The 19,576-nt window shown below is 33.4% G+C and overlaps 1 protein-coding gene across 3 annotated transcripts in view; it reads left to right on the top strand.

Moving 5' to 3' along the window:
* Window positions 1-19,576, top strand: part of LOC126970124 (muscle calcium channel subunit alpha-1-like) — a 90,820-nt gene that overhangs the window by 41,475 nt on the left and 29,769 nt on the right. Inside the window, exons 12-30 of one of the 3 annotated variants that reach the window (XM_050815853.1) lie at window positions 871-973; window positions 1,878-2,029; window positions 2,560-2,770; window positions 3,982-4,102; window positions 4,601-4,689; window positions 5,208-5,308; window positions 6,201-6,233; window positions 6,986-7,095; window positions 7,775-7,919; window positions 9,837-9,972; window positions 10,545-10,711; window positions 10,940-11,027; window positions 11,904-12,011; window positions 13,714-13,766; window positions 14,561-14,698; window positions 15,630-15,744; window positions 16,527-16,657; window positions 17,517-17,661; window positions 19,252-19,332. In XM_050815853.1, the coding sequence (XP_050671810.1) occupies window positions 871-973; window positions 1,878-2,029; window positions 2,560-2,770; window positions 3,982-4,102; window positions 4,601-4,689; window positions 5,208-5,308; window positions 6,201-6,233; window positions 6,986-7,095; window positions 7,775-7,919; window positions 9,837-9,972; window positions 10,545-10,711; window positions 10,940-11,027; window positions 11,904-12,011; window positions 13,714-13,766; window positions 14,561-14,698; window positions 15,630-15,744; window positions 16,527-16,657; window positions 17,517-17,661; window positions 19,252-19,332 (2,227 nt within the window). Of the gene's footprint in view, window positions 1-870; window positions 974-1,877; window positions 2,030-2,559; window positions 2,771-3,981; window positions 4,103-4,600; window positions 4,690-5,207; window positions 5,309-6,200; window positions 6,234-6,985; window positions 7,096-7,774; window positions 7,920-9,836; window positions 9,973-10,544; window positions 10,712-10,939; window positions 11,028-11,129; window positions 11,238-11,903; window positions 12,012-13,713; window positions 13,767-14,560; window positions 14,699-15,629; window positions 15,745-16,526; window positions 16,658-17,516; window positions 17,662-19,251; window positions 19,333-19,576 lie in introns of all 3 variants that reach the window. The other 2 variants (XM_050815852.1, XM_050815854.1) reach the window with 2 other exon arrangements.

The raw sequence follows: 19,576 nt of genomic DNA, 5'->3' as shown, positions 1-19,576 counted from the left end.
AAGCGCGTACACCTTCCTTAAAGGCCGGCAACGCTCTTGTGATTCCTCTGGTGTTGCAAGAGAATGTGGGCGGCGGTGATCACTTCACACCAGGTACCCGTACGGTCGTTTGTCCTCCTATTCCATAAAAAAAAAGCTTTGTTGTATGTGGAAGAAAGTTGAAAGCTGAACTTTAGCGGAATGCCATACATCCATATGGATGACGAGACGTACTCGACGACGAAAAGAACGTCACTTCGAATACAAAATTTTGTACTTACTAAGAAATAGTAAATATTATTCAATTAAATGACAGTTTTATTACTTTGTTAGGCTAATTAACGGGTTCCTTTAGTTTTAGTCTAAGCTAAAATAACCTTCTAAATTAAGAAAACTAAAACGAAAGAGCGGGGCCTCCTGGCACAAGCATTCTTTATATGCCTAAAAGGTCAAAGGCCACTATTTGTTAAGGAGAATATGTTAAAACTAATAAAGAAATAATAATTATTATTATATCTATAAATCTCAGATAAGCAATGTTAGATATTCAGGTTTGAAAAAAAAAATATGGCAGTGCTTAATATCAAAATATTGGGTACTTCTCGTTAGAATTTAAAAAAAATATTATCATGATGTCATATTAATAACTATTAATATGATATGATAATGATTAGGTAACGTACTTTCGATATCAGTTTCAAGTTTTTTATATTTCTGTAATAGTTACGGAATAATCGACTGGTCACACTTAAATATTACATCCTGTTTACATAAATCACTATTTTCTGACGTCTGCGACTTGGTGTAGCAACCACACCATGCTATAATTGATGTTTTAATAAATATGTGTATTAAATAAACGTATCACTTAAAAAAAAATATTTTTTGCAGACAACCGCCCTGGCTGGATCACTTCCAGAATTACGCCAACTATCTGTTCGTGGTTCTGTTTACAATGGAGATGCTGGTAAAGATGTATGCGCTGGGCATCCAGGTGGGATCTGCATTTTGATTCTTTTTTAATGGGTAAACATGCAAGTTATGTGAAGGTGAGAGCTCACTGCCACAACTAAGGCTTTGTTCAAACCGGGGCGAGTTTCACTTGCTCGCTTAGCCTTACAGAATGACACGGATTACTGCGCATTGATATTTTTAGTTCCTCAATACAAAAAGATTTCTTTCGAAATTGAACGTTAGCAAAACGTTATCGTTAGTAATGCCTAACTAAAAATAATAATATATATATTATGTTATAATAACTTACAACGAGCATATGACGTTGAAAAAATTTACATCAATTGTTTATCCTTTTTGTAGTGTAACGGTCGGAATGCACATTTAAATCATTAAAACCTGTGAAATTTAACTTGTTTTTCAATACATTCTGAGTTTCTTGCACCCGTTCTTCTCAGATCTAAGGCATACTTTTAAGAATGGGTGGTAGTACTTGACTTTCAATAAGTATATTCAGATCCTATTTTGAATAAAAATTGTTTGTAAATTATTATTTTAGAAAATTAACTTTTTTTTTATTTTTTATATTTAATTATTTATATATAAGTATCCATCCCTACTCTGTAGTTTCGCTAACTTTACAACTTCACTGACAACTAATTTTCACAGCAGACAAGGCATTAACTGTCTAAGTTTTACCATTTAGCGCCATCTGTTCAATCGGATGTTGGTTATTCGTGTTAATTGATTCAGAAATACTTAATTCAGCCGCGAGAACAATTCCGAAGCATATGAGCAAATTGTGTTATTGGGCATCATAAGCAGTACCCTAAAATATATGCTAGTCGTATAATCGTCGATAGCGTTAAAATTCTGCTACTAGTCATGATCTTGATTCTAGATCGGTCTTCTAAGATTGTTGAAATGTAATATTTTTCTTTCAGGGGTACTTCGTGTCGCTTTTCAACAGGTTCGACTGCTTCGTGATGGTCTGTTCCATCTTAGAGCTTGCCCTCACCATATCAGGCACCATCCCACAGCTGGGCATATCCGTGTTGCGTTGCGTGCGCTTGTTGAGGGTATTCAAAGTTACTAAGTAAGTAAATAAGTATTAACTAGATATCTCTTAATGGACGTGTGTAGACCTATTAGCTATAAGTATGGTTGTTAGACTTATTAGGTCCTCGTTGGGAGCCCGGTAGTACAAACTTTATAATAACATTTCTATAGTTTTTCCGAATCATGGATGCTTATATGCAAAGACATTGAAGTAGACACCAGTGATAGGTAATGTTACAGTGAGCTCTGTTGAATGACTTTTACAATTTTAAACCACAAAATGAGACAATACGGCATATTTGTCGCTTGTTGTCTCACGTTCTGTGTCTGAATGTCGACTGTTCGCACATCAAACGTCATTTCGTTAGAAGAGGTCACTTGACCGCTGCCTGGTTCAAGGGGAAAGCTCAGCAATCGCGTTATTTAGAGATAAAGATAGCAAAAGGTATTGACAAACAGACAGAGGCTAACGCTTTCTTTTTAAATTTTGATATATCTCAAATAGGATAAAAATGATGCAAATAAAAAACTAATAAAATTCACACTAACATTTTTTCCCAACAACAGGTATTGGCGTTCACTCTCAAACTTGGTAGCTTCTCTCCTCAACTCCATCCAGTCAATATTCTCTCTCCTACTGCTGCTTTTCCTCTTCATCATGATATTCGCGTTGTTGGGTATGCAGGTGTTTGGAGGAAGGTTTGACTACGCGCCAGAAGAACAAAAGGAGAGACATAACTTTGACTCTTTTTGGCAGGCTGTACTGACAATGTTTCAGGTAATTTAGTTGCTTTCAAATAAATTCATATAATTATGAATTAGCTGATAATGTGCTAGACGGGGTAGTATATGAACTGGAACTACTTGACGAATTCAAATTTTAACGTGGCTGTGTATAAAAGCGGAATAAATCTTACCAAACAGAATGGAAATACAGTGAACACATTTCGGGTGGCATGATATAAGGCCTGCCCCTATGCAGATCTGACTAAAAAGAGAAATATTACGCGAAGTTAAACGCGAAGATAACCATACATGTGTAAAGCAGCCCTTTATGCAGAATTTGCATGGAGATGGCCAAAGAAAAGCACGGATAACAGAGACTCTCCATATCCAGCAACAGTCTGAAAAAGCTGGTAATTTTGTAAGACGATCTGAAATTTTCGGAGCTAGAAAATATACTGACTCGCAAATTGGCCCAATCAAGAGGAAATAACTCAGCTAAACAATATAAATCTAGTAAGCCATATAGACTTATTTCATAACTTAGATACAAATGTGTTTGTGAATCTCTAAAAAATCAAGTTTTGTAAATTTTCTTCTAAGATAATCTTAGCTTAGCCAATATTTATGAGTGTGGAGACTTTCTGTGAGTCTTAGGGTTCCAAATATATCGTGATAGACTCATCACTATTATAATAAGTTCATAATATCTCACATATTATATTGTATTATCATAGCATTAATCAATTAATACCGATTAACCAAAACGTACTAAATGTACTAAATGTACTACGTACGTAAATGCATTTTAATATAAAATGAGTTAATACTTAAGAACATTCAAGAAGGCAAAGCGAAATAGGCACTTTATGTACGAAATTACTTCAAGCTCTCTAATGTGTTTAACAGGAAAGAGAAAATGGCAAACAAAAAGTATCAGAAATCACAAATAATAAAATTGTCATCATTCTTGTTTGAAGTCGGATAGGAATATTAAGATATTTCGTGTCGTAAATGTACTGTGCTTTAATTTTTTTTTTTTTGGAAGTGAACACCGCGATCATAACTCTCTAGTAACACCAGAGGAATGGCAAGAGTGTTACCGACCTTAAAAGACCTTACTTTACATATTATGCGTCGAATACACGTACAGATAAATTCGAAAACCGAAAACGCAGTGCGTTGTGAGAGCCAACGGATCTACTTATTGCACCATCGAAGCCTTTCTACTCTATCGTAATGTGATAAATATTTTTTCCCTTCTAGATACTGACAGGAGAGGATTGGAACGTGGTGATGTATCACGGCATTAACGCTTATGGCGGCGTAGGCTCACCCGGCATGCTTGCTTCCATATATTTTATCATTATCTTTATCTGTGGTAACTGTATCCTTTTTGAATAATAATAGTGCTTATGATCAATTATCATTGGAACTCAGAACTGCATTTTTACAAGATAAACTAACTGATAGTCATCAAAATAGGAAAATTGAAATAACTCTTTGAAATGTAGAATAAGCATTCTTTTTTTATGAGCGAATATCACGGAAGGCTGAGGTAAAGGAGTCGAGGCTGTAATAATTGTCCAAGCTGTTAATCTTTTAGCGCCATCTGTGCCCTTAGCGACTGTACTTAGTGATGGTGATCAAAATTTATTACTGAAAATATTTTATTGAACATCACAGAAAATACTCCAAAACTTAAAAAATGATAAAATATGCACATCAGCCTGATCTTAAGCAATCGTTTATACAAATACTAATTTCTTATGTAACTACGTATAATAAAGTATATATATTTTGTGAAAGTTAAAATTTTTATCAAAAATTTTTGGAACACCTCTAATCAGCGTAAAAAAATTGATTAATTCCTTAAAGAGAACAGATATTCTTCTCAACGTGTTCTTGGCTATTGCCGTCGATAATTTGGGTGATGCTGAAGATATGGATGAGGAGATTGTTAAAGAAAAAGAAGTAAGTTCATAACTGAAATATTATGTATGTTTTAAACTTAAGTAAGCTTTAGAAGATTATATTAATGATGAGTTTTTTGTTAAGATACACTGTTTAAAATATTAAGCGATTATTGTCATATTAGTTTTTGTTCAAAAATAAGCTTGAAAAAAAAAATGTTTTGAAATAACATTTATGAATTTATCATTCATAGACATGTCTTTGTCCCGAAGTCTCATCAAAACAAAATTCTGATCAGCGCCACGATTACGGTCGTAAGTTTAATACACATTAAGATGTTGTATCTCCGTGGTCCGTTAATTTCTCCCCTACTTCGCTTATTGATTGACGGCAGAAAGAGTACCGGTGTGTTAATCTTGAGGCATTTTCTGCAAAGAAACATCCCACTCCATTTGTAAGTCCATCAAGACAAAGAAATGTAATTTTCTACCAAGGTCAATACCTGTATCTGGTGAACTTTCATTATTTTACTAAACATTGTGTTCTTGTCTTACATTGTAAATTTTATGCAATCTCAGGGTGCAGACAACCCGGATGCGGGTAATCCTCAGCTAGATGAAGGGAGAGCTGAAACAGATGATGAATACGCAAACGACGAAGAAGGCTACTCTAGTGATGGGTTTGTTTTTAGCAATTGTGTTACATTGTTGATTCAAGGGCAGCTACATATATAGCATATAAAAATATAAAAAAGCAGTTTATAAAACTACTATTGATTAAATGATAAGTATTATGAACAGCGTATTTGGTCTACTAAGTACGACTTTGAGGTACTTTGAGGCTCCCCAGTACCAGCTTCTTCCATTTGACAGCATACAACGAAGAGCGGCTCGAATCATCGACGATCAAGTCATCTCCGATCGGCTTGATTCTTTGGCATTGCTTAGAGATGTGGGTTCGCTCCGCATCTTCTACCGCATTTATCACGGGGAGTGCTCAGAGGAGCTATTCGGGTTGATTCCAGCGGCCAAATTCCACCACCGGACATTACGTGCAAAGTACCATCCGCATCACGTAGACGTCTGGCATTCCACAACCGCGCGTTTTGTTAGAAATTTCTTGCTTCGCACAGCCACTTTGTGGAAACAATTACCGGCTGCGGTCTTCCCGAATAGATACGACTCAGGGACCTTCTAGAAAAAAGCATACAACCTTAAAGGCCGGCAACGCATTTCTTGACACACCTGTTGTTGCGGATGTCCATCTCTTGCCCATTTGCCCCCTCTTATATAAAAAAAATTTTGAGGTATTTTTGCAATAATATTTCAAATCCTAATTAACTGTATGATGAATTGCAAATGCCCATTTATATAGCTTTAATTGATATAATTTTTAGTATAGCAATAAACCTAGCCCACAGGCAAGAAATAATATCATAATATTTATGTCATTTTCTTGTTATATTTTTTTCCATCTGCCTCAGATATATTCCAGCTACTTGAGACTCTTTCTTATGTCGTTTTTAGTAGATACTAATGATCTAATTGTTTTTATATATCTTTTTCATGCAGCAAAAAACGTAGAAAGTACAAGAGAGTTGCAAGGTAATTTTTAATGTCACTATAATTTGCAGGCATGTTATTTGGAATTGTCTTCGTTATCAAAGGGATTTTTTGAAAGAGCTATTTTTCTTAGTTCCTGCTAATACCCAGCACTGCCTTAAACATAACCATCCTCATCATCTAAATGTGTGGCGTTCATTAAAAGTTCGATTCTCAAATTTTTCTCCACGTACAATAAATTGTGGAATGCATTTAAACGACTTCAAAATGCCTATCCTTTTTCAACCTCTAATTTCCCAAACAATCTTCTGGATGTCGCCTTCAAGGCTAGAGAAAATAGACATTTATTCACTGCGCGTAAGTTAGTCTTATAAAAAAGAAGTGTTGGCAATGCTTAAGTTTCATCTGGTGTTGTAACAGAACATTGGCAATGCTGACTTTGTAACTTTTATAGAAATCGATCAAAATAGAAGGCAAGGCAGTTTTGTGTAGATATATTCAATTTTCAAGTTCAATTATCCACTATGAGTCACGTAACGGACATTTTTATTTAATTTGCAATATTACCTGAGAGTTGAAAAAGATTTACCAAAATTTACGACCCATTCGTACTCACGGTTCACTTGGACGCTCGGACGGAACCCGAGAGGTCGCGGGGGTTGGAGTCCCAAATCGTTCATATTTTTTGGTTAAAAATTTAATTTGTATAACATTAAATGAATTTAATGTATGATCGATGCATGCAATAATATTAAAACTAATAATATTAATATTTGTGATATCGTTGAAATCAGGTCTGAGAATGAATATGAAGAAACTGGATCAGAAGAAGAAATTGAAGAGCAGATAGAAGAAGACATTAACGCAACGAGTGCTCTGGTTACCGCTGAGAAGAAACAAAATGGTATGAAAACTTATTTTTTTTTAAATCAACCAATAAAGAACATTCGTTTCACAAGATGGTAGTATTTCATACCTCTCTACCGATAATTATGGGCTTACCAAGTTTATTCTACAGTATTGCGTTGTTGCAAGTTGCTTGCTAAATATCTTACCTTCCGAGAAAGAATTGAATAACATTATAACTATCTTGATGTGGAGATTGTTAGATAATGTTGATACCGCTGTATTCAAATGCATTTAAGCATTTAGCATCCAATAACAACATCAATACAGAGTTACAACAATGTCTTAAGAAGTATAAAAATCAGCAAATGTTTTAGTTGCTGGTATTAAATCGAGTTACATATACATACTAGCTTAAAATAAGGACGGATGTATGTGAATTCGCAAAATATTGCCTTGGAATTGAATTAATTTGTATGATTATCGTCCTTGATTATTAACGATTATCGTCGCTCATGCTATTTGATACTACAACTAGTGTTGTCGATCTCTGAGGTACCTCTCGGCAGTTTTATTGTATTTCACCAAAACTATCGCTCGTTGAAATTTATTTTCAATTTCACTTCACGTAGAAGGTTTGTAGCGAATAAGACCTAAGTACAAGTTTCCGCATTTTCTATTATATTTTCAATAGGTTAAAAATTTCGCAATCAATAATAAATATTTTGTCCCTTTAGGAGACATAACCAAGGAAGAGCCACCCGAACCTCCAAAAATGACTATATCAGCTCGGCCGAGAAGACTGTCTGAAGTGGAAATCAAAACCCAGGAAAAGCCAATCCCTGAGGGGACCAGCTTCTTTATATTCTCCAAAGATAACTGGTAATATTAAAACTGACTAACTATGATAATTGGTAGGTTTATATTGTTTTTTATACAAATAAAATTTGAAAAACAAAATTTTATGAACGATGCGGGACTCGAACCCACGTGACGTAAACCCACCTCCAATTTTATTTGTGTATTAATCCTAGAAGTGAGGGTTATCACTTTACAAACATAAAATATTATTTTTTATAGCTTTCGACGTTCAATAAGTGGTCTTAACTTATTTTGAATAAAAATATTCGAAATTAAATTTGAATTTATATGTAGGTATATTCCTTTTACTGCGGCAGGCAAGAACTTTACTGTCTTCTCAAAGTACCAATTACATCACTACCAAATATTATGAAATGAATCGAGGTCTTATTAGCTTAGATATTGTTTTAAATGTATATATTTTTTAAATATGAATTAGATTTTTGTACGACGACGAAGCGCTTGCAACATTGTTCATGTAGATTTCAGCGCTACTTCACTTTACTTTATTGTATGTGAAACCACATAGTAGGGATGGATACTTAGTGAAACGATTGATGTAACAAAAACTAGACAACACATTGAGCTTGCTAGAATAATAATTATATTTGTGAAAATCGCAATGTAATTGGTTTGAAATGATAGTTTCTGAGATAAGCCTGCACATAAAACAGCAAAAATCTAAATTAAACAGTTTTTCTACAAAAAAAAACTTTTAATGACAAACGGTGCTTGCGATGATAAGTAAGCTTGTAGGGTAGGGTGGGGCAAAAAGGTCCAATTTCATTTGTAGCAATTATAACGCGAAAACCAAACCTACTACATCAAAACAAACAATTATCGAACTATGTTTGTCTTAATTCTTGGTTGATTCATCATTATAGAAATATTCTCTTCATTGATCATATAATTAATTTTAAAGGGAAATTAAAATAATTAATGGAAATCAAAAGTATATTTGTTTTTCGAAAAATAAAAAATAACAAAATACGGTTATCATTATTATAGGAAAAAAATATATTCTCTTCATTGATCATATAATTAAATTTAATTAGTCTTAATCAAATAACTATTTATTTTTTGGAAAAATATAAAGTTTTATTGATAATTTCTAACTATCTTAACACTTTGATTAGTAATCAGTCTCAGTTGAAGAACAAAATTAAACAAATCAGCACTTTAAAATTTTAGAATATTAATATTATATTTAAACTCTTATGAAACAAAAATAATTGATATAAACATTAGACAAAAAAAAGTTCTTCTAACTCTTACTACTTATTATAAGACATATTGCTTTGGTAGATATATCTGTTTTATCTTCATTACATACAAAGTAAGCATAACTTCTGTTTGAAATACATTTTTCATTATGTAAATGATGTGGGGTAAAAAGGACCCACTGGACCTTTTTACCCCAACCACGTGTAAGAATTTATTGAAGTTATACATAAAAAAACATTCAGTCTAACTTAAAATGACAATACACCTTAAAAATCAATTAAATAACATATTATAAAAAACTATGTTCAGGGGACTTAAAATCAGTCCTTGAAACCAAAAATACTAACAACGAAAAAAAATACTTACGTTAAAATTTGGACACACGACCGTGTATCTCAAGCAAGCGATGTCGCCCGATGGTCGGCGATGGTTTGTTACTCCTACCGTGCCCTCTTCTTTCAACTCATATCGTTAGCAACAACAATGCGTCACTTGTTTTTGAGATATTTGTGGTGGACCTTTTTACTCGCGGAACTTTAAGCCCCGCCCTACCCTAATAAAGTTTTAAATAAGGCTAAGATTTTATTCGTTTGATACGGATAAAATCTTGTTGCGATGAACAGTTTTTCATATTCATTTTCATCATATAGATGTACTTTTTATCAAGAAAACATTGTGAAATTATCATGGCATGAAAATAATCTCCAATTTCAGGTTTCGAGTGTCTTGTTATAAGGTTCAGAACAACTCGTGGTTCCGAAATCTGATACTTTTATGTATTTTGGCATCATCTCTAATGTTGGCAATGGAAGATCCTGTCGGAGGAAAAGGTAGCGAAGTTAAGTCTGAGGTTAGTGCTCGTTACAAAATTATTTTTTTCAATTAAATAAAAAGAACTGTTATCAGATTCATTTGGCAAGATCACCTTCCATTTATGATACATTAGGACAAAAATTTCTAAGATTTTGATTTGATAGCCTAGCTTAGTTGAAATATTTAGAACTTAGTACTATGCAAAGTGCAATTATTTCATTACTGTCAAAAATGTTGATGGAAACGTTGACAGTTTTGTTTAAGCCGTTGTGTTACAGTAATCAAAATGTCATCTAAATTATCTGGGGTTGTCACTATTCAGCTTTTATTACGAAAAGTGTTCCACAAAAATGTGTCATTGGTAACATTATAGGTTAAGTTGAAATTTATCAATGATTTTCTATTATATCGTTTGCCTTTTTTCTTTTCTCATAAATTTAACAGTATTAAGTAATAAACCTGTAATGTTTACATGAGAAATTTTAGTTGGCCGACTACTTCTCGTTCATTTCCTTCTACACTACATTTCCACAAGTTTTACTTTAACTGTTAAGTTTTGCCTAGTTTGTATTTAAATTGATATATTTTTCAGTTTATCATTTATTTCAGATTCTGCGTAAGATCGACTATTTCTTCACGACGGTGTTTACAATCGAGTTAATGTTGAAGTTGATCACGTACGGCTTTGTTCTTCACAAGGACGCCTTTTGCAGATCAGCGTTCAATCTGCTGGACCTTCTTGTTGTCATCGTGTCTTTGATATCTCTGTCATCATCGTAAGTACATTCTTCAAAAATCTGTTTAAAGTTCATTAAAAGCTCAAGGACTAACATAGTCACAAAAATTGTTGCAGTAAATTTATAGACAAATGTACGAAAATTTTTAGAAATTTAATTCAGTAATTTGCTTAGTTTAATTAAAGAACGGAGAAATATGCGTACCCAATATAAGCAGATAATGTATCGTAAATTATTGTACGAAAATGTTTAAATGTTCTTTTTCAGATCAAATAACGTTTCATTTATAAAGATTTTGAGAGTATTTCGAGTTCTACGTCCTCTGCGTGCCATAAACAGGGCTAAAGGACTAAAGGTCAGTTTTAAAATTTGTTTCACATAAAAGTTTTATTAGTTACATAATTTGAGATTAATTAATTTTATTAAGATAATTACATCTTTGTAATATTATTTTTAGCACGTAGTACAATGCGTGATTGTCGCTATAAAAACAATCGGCAACATATTGTTGGTGACCAATCTACTGCAATTTATGTTTGCGGTTATGGGAGTGCAAATGTTTAAGGTAGGGATCTAATGAGTTGAAAAGTTTTATAAACTACACCTTTGGGTCAATTTTAACTTCGTAGTAAGTATAGCACTGGCTGTGTTGTTCGCACGTTTGACACATTCTAGAATATGTTAGACACACTGTAGCAATATAGTGATGAATTGTTTTGACATTAGAATATTAGACGCACTATATACTTAGTGATGTCTAGCAAATTCGTAATTTAGTTTGTGTTTGGCTTTTACATGTGTTTGAATTTACTAATTACGCTATGCTTCAGCTGTGGGTCCAAAAATTCGCTTCACAGTACTTAGTGCATGTGTTTTGTTAAAATTAGCCCAAAGGTGTCGAGTGTTTAAATAACTTGTAATTTTTGGACTCAATTCAAAGCTTTGTCATGTTATTTTGCACCAACCAACCCTACCTGGACATTTCCACTTTTGAATAGGATGGTAAATTGTGACGAAAGGTACTTGGTTTTATTTATGTCAGAACAGGACACTGGCAATTTTTCTTTCGTTTTTTTTCCAAATGCATTGTAAGTAGCCTGTGTTTTTACTATGTTAACAGTTTTTATTTTTCTTACACAATTGTTCGGGACATACACACCCGTGGGTTTGGATGATTGGAAAATATTTTTGGTAATGTAACCGTGGATTTTTAATATTGTTTGTTTGGCAGTACGTGGTCAAGTGTGTGTTTGCTTCGATTAAATCAATTGGGAACATTCTGTTGATAAATCACATGTTGCAATTTATGTTTGCAGTGTTGGGTATACAGTTGTTCAAGGTATTTGCTTGCAGTTTTGACGTCAGTATCATGTTTCCGTATAAGATAATCAAATTGCTTGGAATACAGTCTTGTTATTAAAATTACGAATTCGATATTAATTGTTACTTACTTCAAAAAGTTTATCGTTAGTTTATATACTCTTTAGCAGACTTTCGAAAAATAATAATGTTTGTAATTTCATGCAATTTGTTGATCTTATTGTTACAAATTCATTCATATATTATATGTTTAACCAAAGACATATCATTAATATAAAGCAAGAACTATTGAAATTTATTAGTCAAAGATTAAAAGCAGCAATTAATATTATCAGCAGGTAATTTATTAATATTCATGTCATTCATCAGTTCCATTTAATTATGACAATCGATTTTAGAAGCTGTTATGGAAAAATCTACACTAATTTTGTGTAGTATGGTTTACCGGCAAAAGTTAAATGATATGTAAGCCCTGTGGTATATACAAATCTTTTTTTATTTTATTCTCATTTTTAATTTAAAATTTCTAATTCAATCTTTTTTTATTTCTTTGTGATGTTTTGTATACATCAACTATTCAGATTAACGAAATAGGCTTACATTTTTTTCCTTTCTATCATTATTAAAATAGTAAAATGCGTCTTCATCAAAAAGACGGTATTGTGCCAACTCTCCTCTGTAAATTCCCTCATACCGAAGCAGGGACAAAGATGTTAAAGTCTTTATGAAACATTAGACATACTTGTATTTATTATTATTTATTTATTACAGCATTACAGCCTTAATGGTCCCACAAAACCATCTTGATGTTTTGTCTGTGGGATCAGCACAATCTTAATTATAACATTTAGTAACTTAAATAGATGTAAAGTTATGGAGTTCTTTTTTATGATCGTGGAGGTGAAAATTTTTCCAAAATATTATTTAACATTACTAATGACTATTATTTAAATGTTAAAAAATAGTCATTAGTAATGAAAAAACCTTATTTTATTAGGTTCATGTCTTATTTCTGCTGGTAAACTATTTAATATATATCAGATTCTCTTTTTTAATGTTCTATCTCCGTAATAATTATTAACTCTAGGTTCTTCATATGTACCATCAGATGTAGACCTTGTCTGGCATATCAGAGCATTCTAAATGGAGATTGCGTCGCATTATAAGGAAGATCTATTATTCGTTACAAAAGCTTTGCTATATTTCTGTAATTATTACCACTTCGTATTTTTTATTTCCTTATATTATATTAATATTTTGAATTGCTTAATGTGAGACGTCTAAGTAGAAGTTTTTATAGTACGAATTGTTTGTTTATACGATAATTTTTTTATTTATATTTTCTGCTCTAGTCTCAGAATTAGCTCATGATGTTTATTTTTTATCATTAAATAATTTACAGTCGAGTTAATGCTGAAGTTAATCAGATACGGCTATGTCTTTCAAAGGGATGCCCGCATCGTTCATAGATTTTGGTTACACATTTAGTTTGTATAATTAATCCCATGAGGGATGTCACTTTAAAATAACAAGTTGTTTACAATTGTTATTACAATTTTAAATTTCCTTTACATCAGCCATACAAAACATTCTTAACTTTTTGAATCCTACAGAAAAGTGAGTCAGCCAAAAAGGAATACATTCAAAAGAACTGCATCGCACCTTCGCTATTATAATCAGTTGTACGGATTATATTAATTTTAAGAAAAGTCTGCTTTCAGGGTAAATTCTTTAGCTGTACAGACATTACCAAAGTAACGTCGGACGAATGTCGGTAAGTTTTAGATTTATTGTTTTATTTTTATATTTGTAATATTTTTTAACGTTGAAGTGTTTTCGTTAAGAGAACAAACATTTAATGCTTAAGGCTAGTGGAAACCTGGGAAATGTGTCAGTTATAAACTTTCTATTCCTCTGTCTGAAAGAAGCATGATTTTTACATATTATGTGTGTATAGATGTAATTTATTGATTTCTTATTTAATATGATTTTAACTGCGTTTAAATATGAATTAGTTATCGTTATTAGTGTTGGTACCGACTAGTTTCGAACCCTTCGGAGTCCTTCATCACGGTATAGTGAACTCGCGATAACGTCCCATCTCTTACTGCGGATTTGTGCTCGTAGTGCGCGGCTTGTCAGGGCGGGGGGCGTGGGGTGTGACGGTGGTGATGTCGAACACGTTCCAATGATACCGTGCTCGTCATGATGTCGTCGTGATGAAGGACCTCCGAATGGTCCCAAACTAGTCAGTACCCATATCGATAAATCGTGAGGAAAGCCGGATTAAAAATAACTAAACCAACTAATACTCGTAAATGCAAACTAATTCGCGCGTAACAGCTATCGCACTATATAAGGAATCATTAATAATACACAAAGAACACACAATTCGATAAGCCTTGTAGGATATTTGGATTGTTTTACTATTAATATTTATCATTATATTCTATAAATCTATTAAATAATTCATTCTTTGTCGACAGTCTATAAGAACATGTCTTACAGACTGTCGACTATTTTTTGTTCGTATCGATAAATCTATGTTAATATTATATTATTTTACAGGGGTTCCTATTTGGTCTATGAAAATAACAAGCCCCAGATTAAAGATAGAGTTTGGCAGAAAAATAAGTTTAACTTCGACAACGTACTTAATGGAATGCTTACACTTTTCACAGTCTCCACTTTTGAAGGTTGGCCTGAGTAAGTTTTTTGTTTATTTTTCAAAGCAGAATTGGCTAAGCTTTTCAGTTTATTATGAAAGTTTTAAAATTTAGGCTTTTAACCTCAGAATGGAGGAAATCTTAGGAATCAAATGTCTAAGCGCTCTTTTTTAAAGTACTCAAATGATATCGGCCTGAGTATAACGCCTGAGTATGTTATGCAAGATAGTTAAGCGACTTTGAATAATCAAATTCACAGGGCTGTGATAAATATGGGTTCATATATTGTACATATGTTTTATTTTTAATTACCGATTATTAAGAAAAATTATGTTTGTATCTGTTATTGCTTGTAAAAAGTATACTCATATAATGTTTAGAATAAAACACAGCTTATAAGTCTGGTTGCAGTGCCGTAGTTTATGGAGTTGGTATTTTTTTTTTTTTTTTTAAAAGAAAGAAACCTTAATTTCATGAAATTTTGATTTTTACTTTACAGTATTGGAAAGCAAAATAAATAGCGGAAACATATTTTGGATATGACGTTTAGTTTCCGAAGTATTAAGTAGCTTTAACTACTATTTTTTTTTATGGAATAGGAGGACAAACGAGCGTACCAGTTGTTAAGTGATCACCGCCGCCCACAATCTCTTGCAACACCAGAGGAATCACAGGAGCGTTGCCGGCCTTTAAACTACTACTACTACTACACTACAACGTCACTACTGTGACGTCATTGCACTACACTTACTTGATAGCAGAGCGCGATGCTATGACATCACGCGCGCATATCACGTCGTTATGATAATGCCGAAACTAAAATTAACGTTTTTCCAAAACTATTTTGTTTATTAAAACAAAATCTCGCATAATCCTAGCCGTATAAGCTATCCGTTAAAAATTGTTGATTGATTTTTCGGATTTAGGACCATTGAATAACATAATATTATATTTCAATTTTCCTTTTCCAGCTTGCTGTCAAAGTCTATGGATTCAAATGACGAAGACCACGGTCCCATAGAGAACTCAAGACCACTTGTAGCTTTCTTCTATATAAGTTATATCATTGTGATAGCATTCTTTATGGTAAGTTCTTATTAATGATATTTTTGGTGTACATACACAACAAGATCTTAATCGAGATACTATTTCCCATGAACATTATTATAAAATTAAAGTTTAACACATTGACGTTCAATCTAGACTCACAATCACGCTCCAAAATTGACTTAAACAAAATTTTGCCTACGCGTTACCTAAGAAAACTCTGCCTAATAGGCAATTGTTTCGATTGCGCTTTAAATACAACGCCACGCAATGACTAAATGTTCAGTGAAAAACAGTCCAAATAGCAGCGTATCCCAATTTAAGAAGGATGGAGTGTCGTATTTCTGTAAGTTTATCGTACGTCAATGGATTAACAATATATTTATGACCTTACAATGCTTACACTTTTTTACAGAAGGGCGGTACTGCGGTATTGCAAAATTAACTACACTTACTGTGTTATTACAAAAAAAATTAACATGTGTTGAACCAAGTGTTTTAAAAAAAGTTCTATTACAAATCTGTGTCTTTCTGTTTGGCACAAAGATAACAGCTGACCAAAATTGCGTCCCGTTCCTTTAGTAATTGTTCTTTAATAGTTAAACACAAGCTAACACTGTTTTATAATAGAAAAAGATAAACTCCATTTCAGACGTCGTTATTATTAGGTGACTGTCTAACAAAACACATGTCTAAGCCATGTTTAAATTATTTTTTTGTTATAACAAAAGAAGGTGTTATAACACCGTCAGAGAGTTGCTTTCTTTGTAGTTGTTGTGATTGTCATTTGTTTTTACATTATGCCATATTTTTTATTCCAGGTGAACATATTCGTTGGTTTCGTCATAGTAACATTCCAGAAGGAAGGTGAACAGGAATTCAAGGACTGTGAGCTTGATAAGAATCAACGGAATTGTATCGAGTTCGCGCTCAAAGCTAAACCAGTTAGAAGGTCCGAGATCGGAGTATATTTCCTCTCTTTTGTGCACATTTTTATACGTAGTTATGAAGATAGAGACTTGACCACAGAATACGAATTAAGATGCTATCTGGAATACGGACATATATTAACATATATATATTTTTTAAATAAAAAAACACCTTAGGCGCGTTGGGCACTTTTTGGTAGGGGAAAATCTTATGAGTTCGCGTCACTGAACGTTGCAACTCATGATGGCGCACGCGTCAATAAATAATTAAAAAAATAAATATATAATATACACTTTTTGGATGGGTGAAATCTCGAAAGTTCTGTAGCTATACTGCTGGCGTATTGTGCAACATTAGTATAGTACTAATACGTAGTGTATATCTTAAAAGTGAATTTTTGTATTTAGTAAAAAGTAATTTAGTAATTTGAAGGTATTTAGTAAAAAGTTCAATGTGCAATATATATCTACTATGCATTGTTGAAATACTGTTTTTGTTTGAGTAATTGAAATTAATAATTTTATCGTTTTTAATAATTATGAAATATGAATAGGGGGACAAAATTAGTGCCCATATTCTCTTGCAACAGAGGAATCACAGGATTGTTGCTGGTCTCTTATGTGGGTGTGTGGATGGAAGTCAGTCTGCATTGAATTGTGTATTTGAGTTTCTGTGTGTGGTATCGTAGTTCCTAAAATAATTGACCGAATTGGTGCAATTTTCTGTTTGAAGTAATTATTCAATATTGCCCTTGACTACGGCTTTGTCCGTGCAGCCATAATCCCCTTAATACTCGCGTTAATGCTATGCTCATACGATCATAAGTTTCAAGTGGTTTGTGTGATAAACGAATATGACTGAGTTATATTATACATTCACAGATATATACCAAAGCATCGCATCCAGTATAAGACATGGTGGTTCGTGACGTCAGAGCGTTTTGAGTTCGTCATCTTCTTCTTCATCGTTCTTAACACTGTGGCCTTAATGATGAAATACCACAATGCCGAGCCAATATATAAAAAGGTATGTGGCGAATCTGGTTCTAGAATCACCAGCTGTTAATTTAATTGTGGACTGTAGCAGTATGAAGTTTAGGCAGGTCGAATTACTACTACTATAATCTTATACTAGTTAATGCGGTTTTATGCAATTTTATCCGAGCAACCATGCGGTTGAGGAGTTGCGTTGGTTGCGGTGCGTGCGATTTGCCATGTAATGCGACTGTCACTTGCGTATGCAACGGCGGCCGAAAGGTGACTGGCACGTAATTGTTCACGCCACCTTAAATCACCGATATTACTCTCCTTATAAAAAAAAGCCTAAGGAGCAATCAAATTTCTTGCGTAGCTTCATTTCAATCAAATCACAGTGACAGTAATACCCCTGGTATTGCCATTGTATGGTGTAGAAAGAGATCTCTACACTAATCAAAATTATAAAAGAAATACTTTTACTTGGCGAGCAATCAATAACTTAAACAATCTTCTCAATAAAAGTATTTGTATTGATAATATAATAGGTATTTCTAAGTCAAAAAATATAGATTCCGGATAATTAATCACCAAAGTATCATATACTAAAACCTTCTCCGAAACACGCAGCATTTTATGATATTAGTATAAGTGGCGGCACGTGAGTCTAGTGCTGACAAAAGCGAGCTAAATCCAAGCGCCGATTGGCTCGCCAGTCGTATATTCCGTCCCCCGTACCGATACGGCACCCCGGGCACTTCCAGTGTACAGTCACGTTCTGAATAATATTGTTATTTTTTTTGGTCTTTATTGTTAAGTTTGAGTTGGCCTGTTAATAACACACAAACACTCACGCACACACACACACACACATATTGTATTATTGAGATTTTTTGACGACTCTGGCACGTTTTGGTACAGAAGTACGTAACACATTAAATATATTTCAAAGTATAATTTTGCGTATCCAACAGTACCTAACCATACGCAGCTATTCTCCTCCACATTTTGCTCCGCACTAGACTAACTATTTGTCATTACAATAAAATAATGTATTATTTTACTATTAATTAATTAAAGTTATATTTGTAAAGCTTGAGCACCCCGGGTCAGGACAGTACCCATGCGCAACTATTCCCTCCATGTTTCGTTCAGCGCTAGACTTACGTGTCCAACTTAAACGGATAACGGCGGCACTAAACGGGCACGGTCCCTATAATAAACATCTTTTTAATATGGGCATAACTGACAACCCCCTGTGCAGGGCCTGCATGGTGGCACAGGAAACTGCTGCACATGTACTTCTGCATTGTCTAGGTGTAGCAACTTACTAAGAGAATATATTAGTTTCTTAACGATCTAATTGTAGATATATTGAGATGAGAAGAGGTTGCTTAGGTTTCTGGAGGAATTGGGGTGGCAGAAATAATAAATATATTCCCACACACGCAAAATAGGCGAACAGTCGTCGTGTTGTGGAAATTAGCCCGATTATACCATACCATACCATAGACTTACGTGCCGCCACGTATATTATTCAGATCAGTTCAGTAGTTGTCGCAGTATAATCGAAGACTGGCTATCCATCTATTAGTATAGTTATATTTCTCTTCTAACACAATTTTCGTATTATGTTTTACAGGTCCTGGATTATCTAAACATGATGTTGACAACTGTGTTTATGCTGGAGTTTGTGTTTAAATTAGCTGCTTTTAGATTTAAGGTAAGTATTTATTATTTAAACATTTACGGTCTTATTAATAATATAGTTACCCCTAGTTTAAAATTACTTCTCCCTGTTATGTAATTATGAAGGGAAAAAGCTCTGTTTATGACCGTTTTGTTACTTCATCTCGATTTGCACCTATAATTATTGGGGTGTCAGCTAAATAGATATATCTCTGTTAGTTATTAAGGAATTGTATGGGTGCTCACCCTGTTGGAGCAATAAATAAATAAGAATCCAG

Source organism: Leptidea sinapis, chromosome 20 (genome assembly GCF_905404315.1).
Source record: "Leptidea sinapis chromosome 20, ilLepSina1.1, whole genome shotgun sequence".
NCBI lineage: Eukaryota > Metazoa > Arthropoda > Insecta > Lepidoptera > Pieridae > Leptidea > Leptidea sinapis.
This window is presented reverse-complemented; position numbering and strand designations above follow the sequence as displayed.